At 40.0% G+C, this 24,363-nt stretch overlaps 3 protein-coding genes across 5 annotated transcripts; 1 reads left to right on the forward strand and 2 right to left on the reverse strand.

Annotated features, from left to right (window-relative positions):
• Positions 1–318: 318 nt before the first annotated feature.
• Positions 319–9,199, reverse strand: LOC105452098 (importin-7). 3 transcript variants are annotated; one of them, XM_011692952.1, is made up of 20 exons: positions 8,990–9,199; positions 8,063–8,144; positions 7,825–7,975; positions 7,554–7,712; positions 7,318–7,474; positions 7,035–7,225; positions 6,751–6,924; positions 6,407–6,552; positions 6,159–6,322; positions 5,901–6,020; positions 5,278–5,604; positions 5,001–5,187; positions 4,214–4,437; positions 4,038–4,130; positions 3,709–3,935; positions 3,385–3,590; positions 3,053–3,325; positions 2,812–2,955; positions 2,568–2,669; positions 319–2,130 (listed from the first exon to the last, which is right to left on the reverse strand). In XM_011692952.1, exons 1-19 carry the CDS (start codon positions 9,071–9,073, stop codon positions 2,602–2,604), a joined length of 3,177 nt encoding a protein of 1,058 aa, XP_011691254.1. In that variant the 5' UTR covers positions 9,074–9,199; the 3' UTR covers positions 319–2,130; positions 2,568–2,601. The 3 variants fall into 3 exon arrangements, with proteins under 3 accessions (XP_011691254.1, XP_011691253.1, XP_011691255.1); XM_011692951.1 differs by having other exon boundaries at positions 319–2,669; XM_011692953.1 differs by lacking the exon at positions 8,990–9,199 and adding an exon at positions 8,207–8,230 and having other exon boundaries at positions 319–2,669.
• A 2,276-nt stretch (positions 9,200–11,475) lies between these two features.
• LOC105452099 (tyrosine-protein kinase Abl) lies at positions 11,476–19,016 on the forward strand. Its single transcript, XM_011692954.1, has 10 exons — positions 11,476–11,602; positions 12,268–12,421; positions 12,721–12,830; positions 12,967–13,973; positions 14,043–14,298; positions 14,378–14,512; positions 14,809–14,944; positions 15,022–15,149; positions 16,183–16,394; positions 16,656–19,016. The coding sequence occupies exons 1-10, from the start codon at positions 11,476–11,478 to the stop codon at positions 19,014–19,016; spliced, it is 4,626 nt and encodes a 1,541-aa protein (XP_011691256.1).
• A 2,587-nt stretch (positions 19,017–21,603) lies between these two features.
• LOC105452101 (NTF2-related export protein-like) lies at positions 21,604–24,143 on the reverse strand. The gene is made up of 4 exons (XM_011692955.1): positions 23,967–24,143; positions 22,522–22,608; positions 22,274–22,418; positions 21,604–21,924 (listed from the first exon to the last, which is right to left on the reverse strand). The coding sequence occupies exons 1-4, from the start codon at positions 24,015–24,017 to the stop codon at positions 21,764–21,766; spliced, it is 444 nt and encodes a 147-aa protein (XP_011691257.1). The 5' UTR covers positions 24,018–24,143; the 3' UTR covers positions 21,604–21,763.
• Between the last annotated feature and the right edge of the window lie 220 nt (positions 24,144–24,363).

Genomic DNA, 24,363 nt, shown 5'->3' on the forward strand with positions numbered 1-24,363 from the left:
GTTAACGTTTCAAGGCACTTTTTTTTTAATATTTTCATTTGAAAAAACTGTGACACAATCAATTAATTTTCTCACATTACATGCAAAGACATTAAAACCGTACCAAATGGATGGGTCACGAGTTCAAATCACAGTGCGAGGAGCGATGGTATCTCTCTATTTGATTGCGTCGTTCTGTTTATGAGAAACGGATACCATGTTAAAAATCACTTTCGTGTTACACATATATCTCTGATAAAGCACTGCAAGAAATCAATAGTCATAATTCTAAACGAGCCAATCTAAAAGCAGGGCACTGCAAAATAAAAATGGCGAATATAAGAAATACAGCAATTTATTTAAGAATTATGTTAGAAAAATGACCATCTTAAGATGTATACCAAAAATCATTCTTCCATAATAATTTATGTACTATTTTATCAATTCGAAGTATTATGTAATTCATCGATCATAATTATGTAACTTTCTAATATTTGAAACAGTTTGAATCATTCTGTTTACATACAAGTATCCCTGGCTTTTTGAATTTAGAGAAACAGGCGCATTATGTATAACAAATACTTTTAAAAATATTGAGCAATAATACACATACACTTCTATATCCTTGACTTATGTTATTGATATCGTTTATATTATTATTTAAATTTTTAAAACTAATAACGTTTATTATCATTAAATTAAAAAAAATGTGTAACTTTTTAATATGCTCTAGGTATATTAAAAAGTCATGAAATTTATTCTTTTTTCCCTCACATTTCTAACAAGGACATTTTCATGAAATATCCTACGTCGAATTCTTTAAAAAGAGTTGGAGTTAAAATTCTAAGTTTTCAATTATCGGCAATTCTGTGTTTCTGATTTTTAATTAATGATTGATGAAGTCTATTATGTATCGTTTCTTTTTTACGCTATACGCTGTACTTTTTTGCATGCACCCTGTTATACAGAATCTTTACTAGGGAAAGAACTGAATTTGGAGTAAATATGATTAAAAATTATTGCACAGCAATTTCTTGCAGCTTTATATGGAAAACAGATAAGCCTCGATAAACAGAATAAAAAGTTTGGTCGAGTATGTATCATAAAGAAGCACACATATATCCTTATCAACAAAATGTTTGACAACATAGTTTCACTATCAAATAACATTTTAGTACAAACTCTTGGACTTAAGATACAAAGATCACAATTTATACTCTGAAGCGACACGTAATTGACATGCATTCTCTGATATAAAAAGCACTCCCTTGTGCAGTAATATCATTTCACTAACCACAGCACAGAACACCTCTTCTTTGTACGCCTTTATCATTTTGGGCTCTGATATTTATAGTTTATTTCTGCTCCGAGTTTCGTCCTACGTAATTACAATACCTCGTGAAAGAAAGAGCTCCGCTTACATTTGTCGTGTTCGCGCGCGTTAATGCCTTTTATAATACAGTATGGATATTAGTCCACAAGATCTAAGATTACAGGGACTCCGTTAGAGAAGCTATTCAAAGTGCTTTGTTAAATCAACTGGTGCAGCTCCATCCTTCAGGGTACATAGTTTGGACAGCGCAAAATATATAGCAGAACTTATCTTTTTCAAAATAAAGCAAGCTGTGCTGGGATTTATGTAAAGTGATCGGTAACTGCAGAAAAAATGTTTGGCCATATATAATACAATGTACATTTTAACAAGGACTTTAAAATAAAAAAAAAAGACAGTGTTTATTCAAACATCTTAATTACTCTTATCTAAATATCTTTCTGATAGGCGACACAATTTTTGCAAATTATACGTCTAGCAGCCCTGACAAGTTACGTCTTTTTTTTTCTTTTCAGCAGAACAGCAATTCGCAAATATATCTGGATAGCGTACGGCATGATGTTTTACTGAACTAATTGTTAATAATATCAAATAACGTAGTTTATACACATACTCAAAAGTTTTCTTTTGATATATTTATATACCAACAATTTAACATATTCATATTTTGTAACACATATTTTATCAACTAAGCAATTTTTTCTTTTTGCTAAAATAAATTTTAGGTTAAAGTAATCGAGAGTAAATATACATTTTATACGAGAATATATATCTAGCAAGCTATGCTGAAATTTTCTTAACCAAGGGCCATGCAAAATCTGAAAGCAAAATATATTCCAATAATATAATTCACAAAGTAATTTCAAATTGTCAAGAAAACGCGTAATAGCTTGCTAGACAGGAAGTAATATTTTTTTTTTACCTGAATCAAAAAAATTAAATTGTTATTTGCATAATAAATGTGTAGAAAAAGAGACTATACATTTTTCACATGATAACTAAAAAGCAAGTCTGCTGTCTCGTCGTAAAACAGTATGCACAAGATTGATGGATCTTATGAAGTTAAAATTTTAGTGTCGTATCGTATTAAAGTAAGACTTTTTGTTGAATTGTCTTAATAAATGTACAATTAGTTTACACAAAAATAGTAAATAGGAAATGCGTAATATTTTCGAAATATGTGTGTGGGATCATGTGGATAATGATCACGTGCTACAAACGTCCAAGTCAGATTCTGTATAATTTGTTTACTTACTTAGTTAATCTAAAATTGTAATGATTATAAGTCTTTATCGACTTAAGGGTGTTCCACCGAAATTAAACGAGGTGGGCACAGTCTGTGAGTGAAAGACATAGCCTAAAAAATTTTAAAGAATTATATAAATTTATACATAAAATAATATACGGATTAAAACACAAAGTAAAAAGAAAAATACATATTAATTCATGTAGTAATTAAGAAAAATTATTCTCAATTATTGAAAGCAGTATGAAATTACCTCCGCTCTGCTCGATCCTTTTACTCTCTAAAGCCGCTTTGCGTTGATCCGCCAAAAGAATAATCTCTTGCAGAGCTTTCTCTTGTTCAGGGCTAAGAAGACTCGTCAAGGCTCTGTACCAGGTCACGTCAGTTCTTTCAATATCTAGTTAAAAATAAGAAATACAGATTTATGAAATGTAGATTTTAATGCGTATCTTGAAATTGATTTATTTTAAATATTATTTTTTTCATATATTTACTTTGAATAATTTCCTTGAAAACAACATATTCATCCTGATTGGAATCCTCTGAATCTAAGGGGGTAGTATAGCTTTCGAGAGCAGTCTCTTCGTTACCGTCATACTCCGAATCGTCGTCATCGTCGTCTGATCTATGATCACCGTGACCATCTTGTATAGTCGCGTTAACGTTAAAACCATGTTGAGCAGATGTTCGTGTTACTTTATCTTGCAATTTCTCGAGGTATTCTTGATTGGCATCATCTATATCATCCTCGTCCGATGATAAGACCTCTAAAAATCGAATTTGGATTAGCTCGTCGGATATTATCATTTATATACGAAACACTCACCTTCCTCAATATCACTTTCCTCCTCGTTCTCATCATCGTCGTCTCCGTCCGTGACTTTAGCGGCATACGCTCTCTTCAAACCTTCGAATAGCAAGATTAAGGATGGAATAATTTGCGTGGCACATTCATTCACAGCAGGCGGTCTTGCAGGACCCATACTGATTAACGTACACAATCCAAGTACGCACAATTTCCGATCATGCAAGCTGTGGAGGAAAATCACGCAATTCGTTATTACAAGTGCAAGAGATAATATTCCAAACTTTCACATCTTTATTTCAGTAATCTCGCATTAAAACGTTTTTACATGACAAAAACACATACCCCAAAAAGCAATCAGTATCGTTGATCCATTGTTTGATAAAACGCGAAGCCAGCGGTTCCGTCGACTGATCGAAGTTTCCTTGCAGTCTGTCCATTGTTTCCAGACAAAGAGCAGGATTGTAGTATAACGCGGCAATGACTACTTGAAGACACATCGTTCGCAGCTCCGAAGTTTTAACTTCGCGCATTAGGCGTTCGAGGACTAATTGCACAAGCGACGGTATACACTAAAATAAAAAAATTGAATCGTTTTATTTAGTACCATACTTTATAAGTCATAAGACTTTGCATGTAATTTTCGCGGATATTACGGTATTACATAACGTTACCTGATCTATATGTCCTTTACACTGCAAAATTATAACTTCTAGTAACTTGGCAGCATGACACTCTGGATCTTCACCGCCCTCACCAGTCAGAACCTACAACATATAGAAAACATAGAATTTTGTTTAGAAAATAAAAATACTACAGTGTATAGAGAGAATATTCCATTAGTACTTACAGCTTTACACATATTGAACATGGCAACAATGTGATTTTCATTCGATAAAAACGCCTGGGTGTCGACGGTGATGTAATTATGTAGCGCAGGCATCATGTCAGTGAAATAGTCGAAGCCATCCTTTTGAAAGAGTTGATACATAAGTTCTAGGACTTTCCACATGTCTTCGGATATACCTTTACCCGTTAGGTCGTATACTAGCGATAATGCTTCTTCGTAAAATTCTGATTAAAGAAAAGAAATTCATTTTTCATAATGTGCTCCTAAATAAATAATAATAAACATATTACAGAGATATATATTAGGGCTGATGATTTGCTTCAAAGGCTTCGACATTCAAACTTCGAAGATTCGAAGCTTCAAAGTTTTAAAAAATGCATTCAAGTAAATAATAAATTTATTCAGAAAATTTACAAATGTAAATAAAAAGAATTAACATACATACGAAATTATTCCTAAAAAATTTGGAAGTATTATAACCCGAAATATTACAAATTAATAATTAAACTTGATACATGTGTAAATAAAAAAAGATAATGATTAATAAAAGAATCCAATTAAGAAAATTCAAATTTTTAATGTATTTTTCAAAACTTCGAAAGTAGGTAAAAAGTAACAGCCCTAATATATATTATCAACAAATACAATACGTTAGAAACGTAAATATTGAGCAAAGAATATAATTACTGAATTATTAAAATCCATGTTAAAATCAAGAATTAAATTTAAGTTATTAAATATTCTTAAACAAAAAAAAAAATAAAAATTTTAATGTAAAAGAACATACCCATTACGCTATTTCTAAAGATATGAGCGACTACTTGGAGCACAATCGGTTCGAGTTGCAACATAATTTGGGGTTGCTCATCCATCACCGTTAATAGCGTTTCTATCGTGTTCAAAAGGCCCATTGCTGTTATCGCCTTCTCGTCGCTACCTTCATCTGTTTCGAGCACTTGACTAAATGTAGCAGCCTGGATAAAGAACATATAACATAATAATGTATTCCATATATAGCATAAGTTAATTCTATCTTCACAATATTACATGCTACATAAGCTTACCAAATGCTGGCAAACTTCTACAGCAATTGGGACCAATTGCTCGGTGTATGTACAGACGATCTTCTGCATGACACTCGTCAGATCGTCGTTTTCAGTTTGCCTGATAATAGTCAACAATTCGAGCGTTATTTGTTTAATTAAAGGCTCGATGTACTTCTGAGCTTTCGGTTGTGCCGAAAGCATCATCTGAAGTGCTATGGCCGCTTCGACTTTAACAGGCAAATCTTGATCAGTCAGAAGAGCATTTGTAATTAATCTGACCGCCTCGACTAAAATTTGTTCCGATTTAAACTTAATTTCCGAGAAGTAATGCATCACCCAACAGGCCTGAAAGCACAATTAATAATTGTCAATGCATTAAATATTATTATAATCATTATACTTGTATCACATAATTATTAAATAGGCCTGTAAAAAAAGAGAAAAAATGAACAGTGTGTAAAAAATTCAGCTTAAAAATAAAATAAAATATTTTTCAGCTAAACTTCTTATACAATTTGCCCTTTCTTTTTTTCTCTAACGCGGAGAAAAACCGGAAAAACGTGAATCGTGCAAGAAGTCCAGCTGAAAAAAACAAGCCCAATAATAATTATTCTACTTTTAGTAGTTATCATTTTATTTACTCTCGCTCGCATGTGCCCATGGGGACTGCTGAACTCGGGAAATACGTATTGCAGTAACATTTTGTCCATTTGTTCCTTGTAAACCTTCTTCTTCAACAAAACATCGGCTAAACTTCCAATCTAAATAAGGCATAATTTAACATATCATTAACAATATATGAAACATACGTGCAAATATAACGTGAAAAATAATGTAAAAAATTGTAGAGTAGCCATAAAAAAAATTCAGACAGGAAACATATTTCGCCATAAACACACCATATGTAATGCACCATCCTTTTGTCTTGGGTCTGCATTCGGACTAGTTAACACCTCCAGACAAAACTGCATCGTTTTCTGCAGCATATCTTTTCGTTTTCTACACGCCGAGTGTAACAAGGTTTGCGCTGCCGTTACTGGAGATACAAAATCTTCGAAGATATCTGAAAATACGTTACACTAACAATGATACGTGGTTCTCCGCCAGTTTCAGATCGATGCGTTTTAATTAACTTGAATGAACTTACCGAATTTTACTCTAATGTATTCGTATGGATCAGTGTTCCATAGTTCCTCATCTGAGGCAGAATATGAGAGAATGGGGAACAGAACGTCGCGTATGATTTCAAACATGTGAGGCTTCAAAAATTTCCAAGAAAATGCATGGCTCACACTAAAAATTCGTAAAAATATTATAGCGATCAATTTAAGTCAACATTAATCTTATCAAGATTTAATGTGGACAAGATTTAACGTTCAATCAGGATCAACATTAAATCTTTAATTTCTTATCTTTCAATTTACATCAACATTAAATCTTGCGAAATCCAATAAAGTCTTCATTTATTAACATATAGAGCTAGATCCTTACCCCTGATTGATATAATTGATTGATTGCTGTATTACTCTGGGAGAGATATAAATTTTCCTACGATATTGATCCAATATCTTTAGAAGAACCTCGAGAATACCGGCACTGAAGGTTTGCAAATACCATTCGGCGAATTCTTTATACTCTTTGGTCACATTTCCTGGGCTACCGTATCTATAATCAACAGCGCACAATCAGAATGTAATTATCTCTTTACTATCATCTTATTAACTATTGTTATTTTTAATGTCACTTTCGACCATCACGACTACATGACTAATTACCTTTCAAACATTCTGTGTAAAATATGCAACGCCCACTTTTTACATTTCCACCAACACAGTTCCGCGCGTTCGTCATCATCGAGATCTGGATTGTTAGTCTCCGGCGGTACCGGTCTGTCAGCTATCTGTCTCACCACGTCCATCCATTGTGAGAACACCTCTTTCGAAATAAGGTCAAGGGGAAGTGTGTACTGCAGGTACAACAATTATTAGGTTTCAAGACACTTCCTCAACTAACATCACGCTTTATTCTTAAAAGATCTATTATAACTATAATCCATACCTGTGTGAGTGCAAAGAAAATTTTCAATATCTGTTTCTGAAGTAGAACAGACTGCTCAGATGAATCTGGCAATAAGCGTAATATCAATTGATAGATCATGGGGAATAACAAGTTCATTGCTTCATTTAACGGTCCCCTCTCTTCTGCTTTCTTGTACCTAGTCATCAGAAGCGTTCGAGCATTATAAAATCATTTTCTACGTAACGGAATGCCGAAAGCGTATTGAACGAACATACTCGAAATTTTTAACAAGCTGATGCAGTGCGAGGAGAACACCAGGCCAACACGAAGCGTCAGGATTTTGAAGGTATATCGTAATTTTGTCCACTATTTGCGTCCATCTCCCAGGAAAGTCGTATTTAACTATATTACTGATGCATACCGCTAATTGTATTCTAAACACACAGTACAGATATACAATGATAATTTTAATATATATGTATACGTTTATATATATATATATATTTTTTTTTTTTCATTGACAACACAAGTCGGATTGCAACTTGCCTAATTAAGTCTGGGGCATGTACCACGGCATCTACTATGGTATCGCGTATCATTGCACGATCTTGCTCATGAATGCTAAATTCTATGGGTCCACTATCGACTTCCTTATCGGCCCAATTTGAAGTAATTAAATTTTTTAAATAAATTACACCTATAAACACAACAAAAAAATTGCGCCATCAGGCTTCATCTTTTATCTTCGGTGTTACACAGCGCGGGATCACAAATAAATATTTACCGGCTTGTCTGACGGGCATGTCGACGTCGTTTGACATCACTACCTGCAGGAGCGCCGGTGCGAAACCAATAATTTTGTGAATCTGAAAAATTCAAGCGTATACATCATACTGACTTACCGCTTACGTCAACACCGTTGCATTACCGTAATCATTTTGGTGTTACCGCAGTTCTACGAATTCGTGATAACTTATAGAAATGTGGAGTGTGTAAATAATAGATAGCGTGTACATAATGCATGTATACCTAAAGTATACAAAAGTAATGCGATGGCGATATCATCGATATATAGATGACAAAATTATGAGTCACGTTGGGACAATACGGCGCGTTAGCACGCGACGTACGAGAGTATAACGGAATCCGTCCGCACGATCTCGAGAATCGTCGAGGGTCAAAGGCAAGTCCCCCTCCCCCTCCCCCCGAACATCCCGAGAATAACCCGCGTGCGAGGAGAGGTTAGCGGGCGTGAGCGCGGGATATTCTCCGCGTGTCGTCCGACAAAGGCGAGCGAGCGTTCGTCCGAGAGTCGGACAAAACGTGCTCCACTTCACGATCTCGTCTCTTGTGGGCCAGCATCGCGAAGGAGAGAATCGCGGGCGTCCACCGAAAAGAGAAAAACCCCCCTCCCCCCCCAAGCCATCGGAGCGGCGGGAACGGTGGCGGAGAGCACGCCGGCATTATCCTCGGCAAGGACGCGTCCCCCCTGATTTTTCGGCGAGCACGTGCGCGCGAAACCCGCGGGGACGTGGGTACGCGGACACGGGACGGGGGGGCCACATGTTCGCGGGGATGCACGGAAGTTCGCCCTCCTGCTCCGCCCCCTCTCTCTCTCTCTCTAACCCGTCCGCCGGGCATCCGCGCGCGAGCACGTTTTCACCCACGGTCGGTCCCACCGCGCTTCGCAGATTTTCCTCGCGCCTCGTACCTGGGTGAGCTGCTCCTCCGCCTCCTTCTGCTGCGCGGGATCAATCGTCGCCCGCAGCAGCTCGGTGAGCTTACGCGCTTCCATCGCTCCGGGCCGCCTCAGCTCGCCTTGTATTAATTAGACGCCTGAATTTTTGCGATCGACTCTCCCAGCACCGGACTTGACCCGGCGCATTCACCTCACACTGCCTGCCTGCTCCTCGCCAGCCTGCCCGTGACGGTCACGTGACACAACAACATGGCGGCAGCTTTTGAATCGTCGCATCCGGTCGCGGGGCATGCGGCTCGCGTGAGATGCGACCATCTCTGATTCTCTGCCTCCTCATCATGGCGGCGTGTTCGATTGCATGAGAATCGCCTTAAGGGATCTTTATAGCGATATTTAAACTAAATCTTGATTAAGTTAATTAAGTATTAATTCAATCGGCAGAATTGCTTCGAGGAAAATTTCTATACTATATATACAATTATCGACGAGATATTATTAAAGACCGACACTCTTACGGGAGTTAGCGTGGCTGGTTTAGTAATTGCTTAAAATTTAAGCAATTTTAGCCAATAATATAATATTAATTTAATGATTTATTGTTAGATCAATATTTTTTAAACATGTATATTGTAATTCATCTGTATTATAACTTGCTAATAGTTAATTTTATTTAAAACTGCATTTTTATAGTTACCATACGTGTTTGATTATCCAGAGAGATGGTAAAACAGTTGAAAAAAAAATGTAATTTTGCGGCAATATATTTGATATTATAGCATTTTAAGTATTCATACTTATTTATAAAGCATTTATATAACAAAAATCATGATCTTAATAATGTATTATTCAAATAAATCGCAAATTTATGTCAAAAGTCGATAACATCGACACTCTGCAATTACCTACCTGTAATTATCCGCTGGGTCCGCCGAGCTGGCACGAAAATTTGCTCGGGTCTTTAATCGTATCTCGTCGGTAATACAATATTAAAATTCAATTGAAAATTGGAATTCAACCAATCAGGAGAAAATGGAATACAATTAAATATGTATTTGGTAAATTTTTAATCTTCAATTTACATTTCTTAATCTCGAATGCGTAATGTGATACAGGCTTTAGTTTTGATTTATAAGGGCGAATTCACACCTTGACAGAAAAGCGGAAAACAGAAAAGCAGAAGCCAATCAGAACTCGCACTGGTAGCAAAAAAAGCAGAAAGCAAAAACTATTAACTACCAACGCGAGTTCTGATTGGCTTCTGCTTTTCTGTTTTCCGCTTTTCTGTCAAGCTGTGAATTCGCCCTAACACGTGTAGGTGAAATATTGAACCAGAGAGAAGCAAAAAGAAGAACTAAAAAATTTTTTAATCATAGTCGATTATTTATCTGACGCGAAAAGAATAATCGATTATGATTGGTCAATTGGAATGTAAACGAAAGGTACCCTATACATTTCATGTGCGATAGGCTTAAGGCCCATTCTACATAAAAGAGAGCTTTCCTTCATAAAAGGCTGTATACATTTCAAGATTCATGACTTTTTTTATTTAAAGAGAAACAGGTGTATAATTTAAGACGCGTTAGAAAGAAAGATAGGAAAAGAAGGAAGTACTGAAAATTTGATTGCCGAAGAACGAGGCTTTAGAAGATATGAAATTTTCAGTCCCGTGATTGGTCGATTTTCATATCCGTCTACAGATCCCCCACCCCTTCTAATCAGATTCATTCTCTTTTCCAGTTGCATCGCGTTAAATCTTTCGCGCTAGAAATACGATAGGCGTGTAAATCAAGAGAGAAGTCACTCGGCTGAAGAGAGAGATCGAATCGTTGAAAAAATCCAATTAATGAACAAAAGTGATTATCGACATTTTGCGCCCAGAGCTCGCGGCACAGGTGTATACATGTCGATACATTAACGCGCGGACGACGGGCACGGAATTAGGAACGTGCGAACGGGGGCACCCGTTTGGGGGGGGCACCGCATGAGAACCCGCCCAGCGTCGTGCTGCCGCACAGCAATGCACCGACAAACTAAATAATCGACGTCAAAAGCTGTCAAATATGGCGAGGGGCAGCGAGAGAGAGCGGTAATTGACATGTAAAAATGTGAATGGCCCCGCCGCGGCCCGCACTGTGATCTGCGCTTCGATCGGGTGGGTGGGTCGCGCGCGCTCGTGGCCGACGACGCTCGCGGTGTGCGGTGTCTCGCGCGGATCCGGGCGCTACGCGATCGACGACGACGACGGCGGCGAGGACGAGGACGAGGACGAGGACGACGACGACGACAGCGACAGCGACAATCGACGATCGACGACGATGTCGGGCCTGTCGCCGGCGCCTGCCGAGTGCCGGAAGTGAAGGGGGACTCCCCCCGCGCGCGGCAAGGGTGGCCGGAGCAGGAGCCAGACGGGCGACCCCGCACGCAGAGCCGGGCCGGCGGTGGTGGTGTACCGCGGGCGAGGAGGGGCATGGTACGACGGTAATCGGCCGGGCAACACTATGGGCGCCCAGCAGACCAAGGACAGGGTGATCCCCGCCGGGTCCACCGTGCGGCAGACGCGCAAGCAGCCCAGGAGCCTCAAGGATACGCGCGTCATAGGCTCTAACATATTCACCGAGCACAGCGGTGAGAACACGCATACACGCGCACACACGCACGCACGCAACCTATCGGCCACCTGGGGGGACCGCCTCGATCTCACCTGGGATCGCGAGCGGTCCTCGTACACGTTCCACCGGGTGCTCCGGCCGTGTTACGGCACGATAGTTCCGCGACTCGTACCCGTGGAACTGGGCATGCTTTCCCCCGCGTGTTCGACACGGTTGTACTTTCATGACTTGACGCGATTTGATGTCGCGGTATCTTCACGGGCTAGTAGCACTTGATAAGAAAGTAGCACTTTGGAATCTAGTCCATGATGACACTTTCTAACGTGTAAATTAATGTCCGTATTGGCATGCATGTTACTGAATTATAACGTGTGGTCGTTAGTGGCTAAGCCAGAATTTTGTGACACGCAAGCATGTGTGTATGCGTGTGTGTGTGTGTGTGCGTGCGTGTGTGTGTCATAGGAAAGGGAGATAAAAATTGAAAATCACCTGCGTGAAATTACATACAGACGTGACTAGCTAATCATCCTTATTGTATGTTAAATGTTTTGTAATTATGAGATTTTTCCAACATCTTGCATTATATATCATATAAGCAACTGCTTTGAGATTGTCAATGTTAGAAGTCCTCCCGATGGTTACATTTGAAGGATACAAAGAGGTATCGTTTTCTTTTTACAGAGGCACTTTTGCAAAGTAGACCTCTACCTCACATTCCAGCATTGCCAGAAGGTGATCCCCCGAGTGGCTCTAGTGTTCAATCAATTTCACAGCAAGCTAATGTTCAACAACATGGCGGTGTGTCCGCTAGCGGACTCCTTGAAGCGGCAAATAGGTCAGTTTGCTGTTTAAAGTCTGAAGTGACATAAACCGTGCTTATATAATAGCTGTTTTATATAAATTACTTCTGCAAGGTTAGATTATAAAACAGTTTTATATAAATTATTTTTATTATACGAAAGAAATTCCTTGTTACATAGCTCATTTTTTTCTATATATTTCTTTTTACGATCTATAAAATTCAGAATTTTGAATAGGAAGCTAGTAGATGCACTGATTATCAAAAAAATCTGCCATCTTTATATCGTCAATTATTTAGCTTTAGAAATAATATTTTCCATTATGTTTATGCAGATGGACTAGCAAGGAAAATCTCTTAGCACAGGAGGAGGATGATCCTCAATTATTTGTCGCCTTGTATGATTTTCAAGCTGGTGGGGAGAATCAACTTAGTCTGAAAAAGGGTATTAGTTTATTTTTTTTTTATTAAATGTTACATAAGTATCACGTTTTATCGAATTTTACACGAGTTCATGTTAATCGTTTATGAATCTAGTTGAACATAGTTTAAATGTTGTTCTTCAATGTTTGTTCGAACAGGTGAACAAGTACGTATCCTAAGTTACAATAAAAGCGGAGAATGGTGCGAGGCCCACTCGAGCGCCGGGCAGGTGGGATGGGTACCGTCGAATTACGTGACACCCGTCAACTCCCTGGAGAAACACTCTTGGTACCACGGGAGGATATCTAGAAATGCTGCGGAGTATCTGCTGAGCTCGGGGATAAACGGTAGTTTTCTCGTACGGGAGTCGGAGAGCAGTCCGGGACAGCGTAGCATTTCCCTGAGATACGAGGGCCGGGTGTATCACTACAGGATCAACGAGGACAGCGAGGGAAAGATGTTTGTCACGACGGAGAGCAAGTTCAACACGCTGGCCGAGCTGGTGCATCACCATTCAATGCTCGCCGACGGCCTTATAACGCAACTGCTGTATCCTGCACCAAAGCATAATAAGCCTACCGTCTTCCCGTTGAGTCCGGAGCCGGACGAATGGGAGATCAACAGGACGGACATAGTGATGAGGCATAAATTGGGCGGCGGCCAGTACGGTGACGTGTACGAGGCGGTCTGGAAGAGATACAACATGACCGTGGCGGTTAAGACGCTCAAGGAGGACACGATGGCGCTAAAGGACTTCCTGGAGGAGGCGGCCATCATGAAGGAGATGAAACACCGGAATTTGGTGCAGTTATTGGGGGTCTGTACGCGCGAGCCGCCGTTCTACATAATCACGGAATTCATGAGCAAGGGAAACCTCCTGGATTACCTGCGGAACGAGAGCAAGCATCAGATCAACGCCGTGGTTCTGATGCACATGGCTACGCAGATCGCGAGCGGCATGAGTTACTTGGAGAGCAGAAATTTCATCCATCGCGACCTCGCGGCCAGGAATTGTCTGGTCGGCGAGAACCATCTCGTCAAGGTCGCGGATTTCGGTCTAGCCCGTCTGATGAGAGACGACACGTATACAGCTCACGCCGGGGCGAAATTTCCTATAAAGTGGACCGCGCCGGAGGGTCTGGCGTACAATAAGTTCTCCACGAAGGTACAGAGATCTCGTTAAGAAGGTATAATTATCTAGATTACGAATATTGATAAGTGATGATTTTTATAGTCTGACGTATGGGCATTCGGTATCTTGCTGTGGGAGATCGCTACTTATGGAATGTCCCCTTATCCCGGTGTCGATTTAACGGACGTTTATCACATGCTCGAAAAAGGCTACCGAATGGAATGTCCCCCCGGTTGCCCACCGAAAGTTTACGATCTGATGCGTCAGTGCTGGCAGTGGTCGGCTTCAGAGCGGCCAACTTTTAAAGAGATACATCACTCGTTAGAAAATATGTTTCAAGAATCGAGTATTACCGAGGGTAAATGGAATATTCTAGATAACTAGTTTTACTTTGTGTCAAGAATTGCGCTCTTATTGTGTTTCCGTACGTATTGCAGAGGTAGAGAAGCAGCTTCAAGGTGGGGGGGAAATTCCATTGCTAACATACAAAAAATCGCAGACTGGAAGTACAGGAAATATCCATGGACTTGTTCTTGTATCCGAGCAATTATCTTCTTCCGGTATAACGCAAGGTAATCCTTGATGCTATAATAACGAGTCGATAATGAGTGTGACACGTTTTAACATTGAAATAAGAAGGTGTTGTTATAGTTCTTGCAATAAATGATAAAATGATTATAAAAATGATAAATGATAAAAAAATATAATTTAAGTTTGATTTTTCAAAATTTTAATACACAGATATATTGAATAATTTTATTGTTTCTGATACCTTTAAAAAATAGAACGCTTGGGTATAATTTAATGTCTCGCTTTATATTATAAAATTATTATTCAGTATAGCCAAAAAAATGTATATTTTATGTAGAAGGAGCGAGTGCGGTCACCAAGCTGAGTACCTTTATGGGAGGCTTATCAAGTAGGAGTAATAGTAATATGGTTCAAATGCGAAGATCCACCAATAAAAAAGGAAAGCAAGCGCCAGCACCTCCTAAGCGAACGAGGTACGTTATCTTTTGTTTTCAAAACATGAACAATTATGAGTCGATATATAACGAAGCAATGTATCTTCTTATGACAGCTTGCTATCATCGTGCAGTTCTTTTCGTGATTCTGCCTATCAAGAGCAAGACCAGCAAAATGTCGAAGTGAGCACTATGACGCTTGACGATGGCACAGATCTAAATGGTATTGATAAGATTTTTGAAGGTATTCCACTATATCAAATTAAGTTGTAATGACGAATGCACGAATGCCGCTTCCATTTTGATTTTCTTTCGTTAACTTTCAGTTTTGACTTTTGAAATTTAATTTTGATATGCATCTCCGCCTACAGTGATTTTACGGCTTCATGAATGTGGGTCATTCTCCTCGAGCCAGTATGTATACTCTTGTATGTTGAATACACGCCGAATACTAATTTCCGGTATATATAATAGTACTTGGATATATTTTATTAATGCATACTCTCGAGCGTCTGCATCTCGTACATACTGTAAGTCGTAGCTTACAATTCTTCGTTCCCACTTGTACGAATAAGGGGACGAGATTACTTTACATATTGCTATCGTACTGAGTTACAAACCCAACAGGCTCCATATATACTCATGCATGATATTTGTTTCCGCAGAGGTACAAGTAGAATGTCTCGTTTTTTTTTTTCTTTAGTTTTAGATTCCTAGATATGTATCTCGTTTTGATTTCTTTTTTTTTTTTTTTTTTTTCGTTTGATTATTCTCATTTTAAAGATCGAAACATTCAACTGCGCCAAGGGGCGTTAGTTATTATTTCGTCGATTTTGTCATCGTATAAAACTCAACTGTGTTCAAGCAGTGTTATGTGAGTTTACTGAGCTTCCATTCATACATATCTATTCATGCGGTCACAACAAATCATTCATAAAACTAACACACGTCATATACCATTTCTCATTTCTCACTGATTGTTCATTGTCGAGGACGTCATGGCACTCTTTTAACTAACTGAATAGGATTACAATGAGCACAATTTGCGGATCTGCTGTTAACTGAATGTCGATTAAAGGAGAATGACCCTGGGATGAATGGAGTGAAGTGAGTGGCGAGAAGGAAGAGCAGAGATTAAGATTGATAGGCGCCGCAAATATTCTTTTCTCTTAGCTTTCCTCCAGAAAATGTCTATAACACGCGTTGCGCTTACATGCTGGAGAGATGTGTTAGCTATATAGATTGTATACAGTACACCTTATTAAATGGCGACTCAGGTATCACACGTGATCTCGTGACAATGGCTACACAGTCAATTACTACAGGAGGTTGCGATATGGACGACGACGGAGATGGGTCGCAAGGGACAGCAGAACATAACTTTGTTCCTCAACCGTCAACCTCGCCGGAACCAGTATCCAACTTACCGTGCAATCAGAAACAAATTAAATCTCGACCTTACACGTCTAAGGAAGTACTGCCTCAGAAGGTACAATGATCTTACGTTGAGCGGCCACAATTTCTGAGCTATATAAAATACTAGACACATAAAACATACCTTCTTTACCCGTGTTACGATGTTAAATATTATCGGAAACCGTAACGATAACATTTCTGTATATGCCTGTGTTGAGAATCTCAGAGTAAAGTTCGTTTCGATGGTAAATGCATTTAGCACTGCTTGAATAACTTGCGATGCTTCGATCTGAGGCAGCGGGATTCCACGATTTAGAGCGAAAATGTATTTCAGCTGGTACACGTGGGTGCGCTGGAGGTGCAAAATGTTAAGAGGGCGATCAACCGCTACGGCACTCTGCCGAAAGGAGCCAGAATCGGGGCGTACTTGGAGTCCCTGCGGCAGAGCGGCATGCCGCCGAATCAGGAGAGCATCGCCGCGTCCTCTCTGGCCAATGCGGTTATGGAGCAGCAGCAGCAGCAGCAGGACATCATCACCGCGAGCGTCGTCGACGTGATCCCGCAGCATCGTTCCCTTTCACCTCGCCAGAACAATTTACGCAGCCAACCGCAGATGACGCGCAGCAACTCCTCGAGCGGCGTGGTGAATACCTATCAACCGCCGAACTCGCCGCGCAGTCGCGCCGTGGGTATCCGAAAGACCAACACGGAGAGCATCGGCCTGCGGACCTTCCGAGCGCCGAACAACTCCAGCTTTCGCACCGCCAGCCCGTCGAGATCGATCCAACCGACTCTGGCCGATCTGGAATTCCCGCCACCGCCGGTGGATCTACCACCGCCTCCAGACGAAGCCTTCGATCACTGCGACCTGCCGCCACCCATAGCAACGGCATCACCATGCACCGAGACGTCCTCTTCTCACGCGAAGATCGCGACCTCGCCGGTCGGTCTTAGGAAGGTGAAGGCGGAATGGCGGAGCAAAGACGAGATCAGCGATCACGATCAGGACGATAGGAATAACGATGTGAGGAACGCGGAACCGTCGGTGAAGGAGGCTAGCTCGCGATTCGGCGTGAATCTGCGACGCCGGGAAACGATTACCAGCGATGCGCACTGTGGCGGTGGCAGCGGCGGCGGCGGCGGCAGTGGCAGTGGTAGTGGCATCGGTAAATCCGCGGACGAGAAGAAATTAGTTTACAGGCCAAAGGAGACGGCGAGCAGCGGCGCGATCAAAGCGGAATCGTTGGAAGCGACGATCGCGGCACCCGAGGAAGCGCCACCGCCGCCCCCGCCACCGCCACCGCCCATCGACGGTGCCGCAATCGGGGCCGGCGCCACCGATACCTTCGAGTCCAAACCCGGCATGAAGGAAATGCTGGAGCTCAAGCTGATCAACGAGATCAAGCAGAGCGCGGACCTGAAGCACGGTGGTACCGGCTCCGCGAAGAAGATCAGCAGCGTCGCTGGTGGCAATGCGCCTTTGTCGGCGGCGCCACTCGACCCGGCGTCGCAGCTCCTGTCCGAGTTGTGCGCCAGCTTCAGCATGGATTCCGCCAGTAGGCAGCATATCGTCCCGAGCGAGTACGCGATCTCGGGATTGTTGAAGAGCAACGACGTGTCCATCGTTCAGGAGCACGTTCACGCGGGTATGCAGGGCGCGCAACCCGAGAGGAGCAGCACAAGTCACAAAGAGATCCCAATGACCTCGCCGATTACGGAGGGCCACGTACTGAGTGCCACTAGCGTAGGTTTCAAATTGAAGAAGGTCGACAAGAGAAATAATCCGCAGAGGGAGGAGAATCCGGACGGGCAGATAATCGATTTCAAGGCCCGATTGCGAAAGGTCGACAACGCCGACAAGGAGAGGGCGGACGAGAGGAGCAAGTCGTCGCGTTTCGACGACACCACGCAGGGGAGTAACGTCGCGGATTCGGCGGACTCGTCGTCCGGCGTGGACGACGCGAACGATGACAAGCGCCGCAGCACCGGCAGTATTAGTAGCCTAAAAAAATTGTGGGAGAACAAAGAGGCTTCTTGTGATAACCAACCACTTAGTCCTAAATTAAACGTGAGAGGGGCGAGTAGCAAGCAAGACACCGGCGACGTTGCGAGCGAGGACTCGCCGGAGGATCACAGCGGTGCCTCGACCAGGAGCTCGACCAGCAAAAGCGATCCGCGAGTGTGGCCGCCGACCTCGTCGTCCACGGTAACTCTGGAAGTGGAGAAGCCGATCGTGCCGGCCAAACCGTTGAAACCGCTCGGACCCTCCAGCAAACACTTTGGTTCCTCGATATACGCCACGCCGAATTGCAACAAGTCGTCGCAGAATGACGATGACGGCGGCCAGAAGCAGACCAGCGGCGAGACGACGAAGGGGGCGAAGCACAGCGTGATGGAAATCTCGAATGTCATAGAGAACAGTATTCTGAATCTGAAGGGCAGCCCCACCATCGTCATGGCCAGCTGGCTGCAGCTGTCCGACAAGGTCGGTCTGCTGCACGGCATGTGCGTCAACCTTACGGACACGGCGATCGCGCCGCACGCGAGATTCCAGTTCCGCGACCTGCTCACCCGGCTCGAGCTGCAGGCGAGGCAGCTGCGGGCCGCCGGCACGCGCAACATCACCGAGAACACGAGACTCTTGTGTGACGTGCAGAATACGATAAAGGACGTGATAAACACGGTGCAGAGGTAAAAGCTTGCACCGTGCCAGCCGGTCGAAAAATCAAAACGAGCATCCCACCCCCTCTGCGAGTTTTTCCCCTGCGCTCCTCTCCTGTGATGTATCCCGATCGCAAGAAGTCATCACTCTCGTCCCTCCTATCTCTCTTTCTCTCTCTATCTCGTCGCATCCGCATGTGGGCGTATAGTATACATAAATCTATATAAATATATATATCTAAGTCACTAAGTAAGGTTTTATCAAGGAATGAAATCTTTTTTTGAAAAGCATAGCAGTTAATCTACGAGCGAATACGAATAAGAGTGAATTTTTATGTGAATAAGTTCTTAATGGACGATACGATTTTACGACTGCATGATCGTTAGGGGAAATTAATCCAAAGTTGCATGAGAGAGAGAATCCGCCGGTGTACACTTCTCGACACGCAATCGCAACAGGGACACAACATTTACCGAGATGAACATACACAATTTGAACTCGGGATCCTGCGTGACAAATTCTATAAGTTCGTATACATTTATACATCTATCTGCCTGCGTACCATTCATACGGTTCTTTTCTTTTTTTTTTTTTAAGATCTTTGGGAGATCCGCTATGAGATCAGCGTGCAATTCACGGGCCTGGCAAAAAAAAAAAAAATACGGCCTTTAAAGACGAGAAGGAATATACACCATTGCATGATTGAATTTTTATGTCGAGACGTACGACGGTTTTTCATATACGATAGTAAATGTGATGATTATAGTTACTGTATGGGATAACTGGATCACGCAAATTCTTCAGTAGGGTATATAATCGGCGCATGATGAGCATATTGAACGCGAAGGCGCGAGGGTCATCGCGGACGCGAAAATATCGACACGCTAATCTATATTCTCGAATCGCTTACGTATCGCGTATACATATATATATATATATATATATATAAATCGTTTCGTTTTACATGTAATTTTATACACACGTCGTGCTTAGTATATACATATATTATTATACGCGAGATTTTTAGACTAGACTATATATATATATTATATATATATATATATGAAAATACGGACACACCTAAAAGCGTAAGCCGTTTTATGTGTACTGTGGGACAATATAAACGATTTTGTATTTGTATAGAGTAAGTTGGGATGAAAAACACAGCTATACACGCGCGATAATCGATTACGCCTACACGTAAAATTCAAACAAGCCACAAAAAATCGAATTGTAATTAATCAAACAATTTTTGAGTGTCGTGTGCTTCGTTCTTATCCATGATGGTAGAGAAACCATGATGGTTATATGGCTCTTCCAAAAAAGCACAATAGCGGAAATATTCGCCTGAAGACCAATCCATGCGAACGCGATTCAGTAACAGTTAATTTACGGGAAGTGCGATCGACAGGGGTCACACATGTTAATGCCAGAATGCGAGAGCCGGAACAAAGTAACGGACAAATAATAATAATACGACATATATTATCTGTGTTTTGTACAGTATTCTCTACATGCTGTCGTAATGCAATGGAGGTTTTTAAATATCGTGCATTTGTTACTCGCACTTTATTCTTCCGTATTATTCATTCGTATCTCGCGTTACGTTTTTACATTTTTTAGATAAAGAAAAACGGAAAGGAGTGAAATAAGCTTTAGTATTATATACGCAGTTACAATTTCCGTTGTTTATATGACGATGTAATGTTACAAAGTTCCATGCAGATGCTCGAACTGTACGCATCCCTGCGGTGAACAAGTAAGCTAAGTTTTTGTAGTTTGTAATACATCGACTGTAAAGTTATATTGGCGCCCCCCCCCCCCCCCTCCGCCCGATAGTGGATTCCCCGTACTGATTTTTATGGAGGTTTTCAGGCTTATACTTCATTCGGCTTGTGCTCGAATAACTAAAGGAGAATGCAATAGATACGGGAAATAAGTCACCGACGAACCTATTTCTTATGACACTGCCTATATCATACGTTACAGCTAGTAGTATACATACTGAATTCACTAGTAGTCTTAAAAAATCATGTAAATGTATTTCTTCTTTTCAATCCAATCTCCCAAGTTTCTTTATATTATGTTTCGTACCTGTGATAAACTAATCAAGCCTCCTCTTCTTTCTCTTCTTTTCGTCAAAAGAATCATGCTCAACAGAAACGATAAATAGTTTATACGAACGAATTTTAGTCATCTGAGGTTTATTCGAAATGAAATTGTATTATCGAAAGAGAGATGCTAAAATTAATGTTTTATATAATGTGTATTATAGTAATCTTATGTCTCTATTTATACTCTTGTATTTATTTCTAATATTTTTTGATATAAAATTACTCCCTTCACAAGAATCGACCAACGTACTGATTTACTAATACAAAATTTTAATATTGCTTTATACATTGATATAAGATTGAAAACGAAAATAAAAATAATTACCGAATTATGTTGTTTTTTTTTCCAATTTGGATGGCTCGTGACTTTGTCCTGGATATAATACTGCGTACTGTCAGAATTGTACTTTATTTTGCTACATTATACTATCATATGGACAAATAACATACACATTGTGTTGGTTTTATGAATTTATTATGTATAAAATATATAACATATTACGATATATATTTATATATTATTTAATGTTTAAACATTTTTTTGGGAAATTATCACAGCTTACAAACTGTCATCCTTTATTAACTATTGTATCACAGTAATAATTATTATAATAAGCAGTCTTATTGCAGTCTTATCAGGTCCCCAATAGTTAATAGTATCTCGTGTTATTGTGGTAGGTCGACCGTTCGAAAACAGTCGATTACGATTTTCCATTTATCATCCGCGGCTGTAATTAGGAACGTTTGATTAAACATTTTGCAGCTCTCCTTGTACCTCACTTGACCGCTAACCTTGATCAGAATCGTTAATTGACCGTCGTCTGGACCTATTTGCGAAACGTAATATATATATACTTTAATATCCCCATGCAGGCTTTATCATTTCATACCGTGTTGACGATAAATTTAACAAACTTCTAGTATCGTGTGTATTATTGTGAGACAAATAGTGAAATAAAAACACAGATACCGTATCAAACATGCAATATTCAAATAAGAGAATTCATTTAGGCGTGACGAAGAAATTCAAGAGTGCAAAAATCCAAGTCACAAAAGACAAAAATCGAAATACAGATACAAATGTGATGGATCTGATATTTTCAAATATTTCTACTTGTCTCATATTTTTATAGTCGAAAATGCAAGAATATGATGCGAAAATATATTAGCGTTTACGTATAATTGGCTGAGCATCAAGAGTATAAATAGTATGTTCTGAGGATGGCAGATCTGTCCAGAACGTTTGTATATTATCTTTGCCGGCTACGCCATTTCCGTTCCACATCAGAATAGCGTTGTCCATGTACATTCTTGAGATTATCTGCAATTATACGCGTACACAGTTAATACAGTTAGTAGTTATATTATAGTTAATATAATAAAGGAAAAGAGGGAATATGTTTGGCAGCATCGTTATCACTTACATTTCTCTGTTTGTCGATATACTTGTAGTACAGTTTCGTGAATTCCTCGGCAATTTGACAAGCCAAGTCGACATTAGCCCGTAAGCTCTGCGAAAGTGAACATAGACATAAGGACCATGGTGTAATCAAATATATATGTATATATATGTGTATATATATATATATATATATATATATATATATATGATCAAATATCCGAAATGTGTGTGTAATGCATTAGCATAATTGTCACACGTATATACGCTTTCAGAAGTTCTAACTTTATAAAAATATAATTGCTGGAAGGATAAATCGGCAATTTATTTATCATATCGTTAGCCATATATTTTAATAACATATAAAATATATCTATTAATATATGGATTTAGGTGTAATCGATTAGCCAGTATTATTTAGTAAGTAAGCCAGACTTATGCTGTAAATCATAGCATTTTCATTTTCAATCAATGTATAAACCTTCTTTTAAAAATTCATATGCAATAAGTGTCATTTTGATAATTAATACATTGTCAAAGTCATGCATCAAGTATGTGATACATTTCAAAATATTCAATTAATCTTTTTTTAAAGTTCTACTATTAATATTCAATATTTGGAGAAAACAAAACATATGTGTGTATTTATGTTGTTTAAGCTTATTTAAGACATAAAGGTGATTTTATTTACTCAACCAGAAACGACATGATAAATTACTTCCAGCAGAGTGCAAGACTAATAAAAGAAAAATATACAAGTCTGTATTTAATTATAGGATTTACTTTATTTTTTAGAAAATTTGTAAAAACGTTTGAGTTTCAGATACTTCAACATTGTGCAGAAGCCCAATAGGACTTGGGTACTCCTTAGCAAATTTGGCGTGGCAATTAACGTGTTAATTGATGTACTTAACAGATTTGTGTCACGCCGTTTTTATGCGACTTAACATTCAATTTCGTTTAATTTGAATATAAGCAGATACATTATTGAATACGTTCGGGGAGATATTATTATTACCACTATAAGTGCAAACGCTGTCAATAATACAGACTGTGGAGCCAAAGCGAGAGCTCCACGGACTAGAGTAGCACTGCTGTTTCTTCAATCCTTTTTTTCACTATGATACAGCTTATAGAGTTGTAAACAAACAATAACAGCGTGAGTAATGCAAAAATAAACATATATATCTAACCAATAATATTCAAGAGTGATCACAAAAGTTGGGTTAGTTTTGTTAGAAACTTTCAAAAAATTTTTTTAATCTGAACTCGGCACTCTCTAAACAGCTCTAATTATTGTCTCCTCGAACGCATTGTTATAAAATTAAATGAAATGAACGACAAGTCCGGCGGCTACCGGTAGTATATACGTGTTTGAAATGCGTTGAATGAAACATGGGTTGCAGCGTAGCTCTCGTGACGTCGTAGCGAACACGTTTTACAACTTGTTATACGTATAAATAAACGTACCTGTATAATTTTTCTTTTATTACTTGTGTCTCCGTCCATGCAAATTTCCATTTCGAACGACTTTCGTATTGAAACGTGTACGAAATGACAAAAACGCACAAGACAGGACGGACAGCTCTTCGGACTCTCGGACTCAGAGCCTGAGCAGAAAGATTGTTGTTACTGCTTCCGACAGATGTCGTAGATCAACGCACAAGGAATTGTCGTGAACGTAGCTTTAGGCCCGTTTTACAACACGTCGTATGACGGGTCGGTAAGCCGTAAAGTCGGTATCAGACTAAAGATTGAGATTGGAATGGAATTTGACCAATTAAAACAGAGTTCACTAAATTTGAGATTGGTTTTCTTTCTTCTAATTGGTTAAACTCCAATTGAATCTCAATCTCAATCTTTAGTC

Source organism: Wasmannia auropunctata, unplaced genomic scaffold, assembly GCF_000956235.1.
Source record: "Wasmannia auropunctata unplaced genomic scaffold, wasmannia.A_1.0 LD336038.1, whole genome shotgun sequence".
Lineage (NCBI taxonomy): Eukaryota > Metazoa > Arthropoda > Insecta > Hymenoptera > Formicidae > Wasmannia > Wasmannia auropunctata.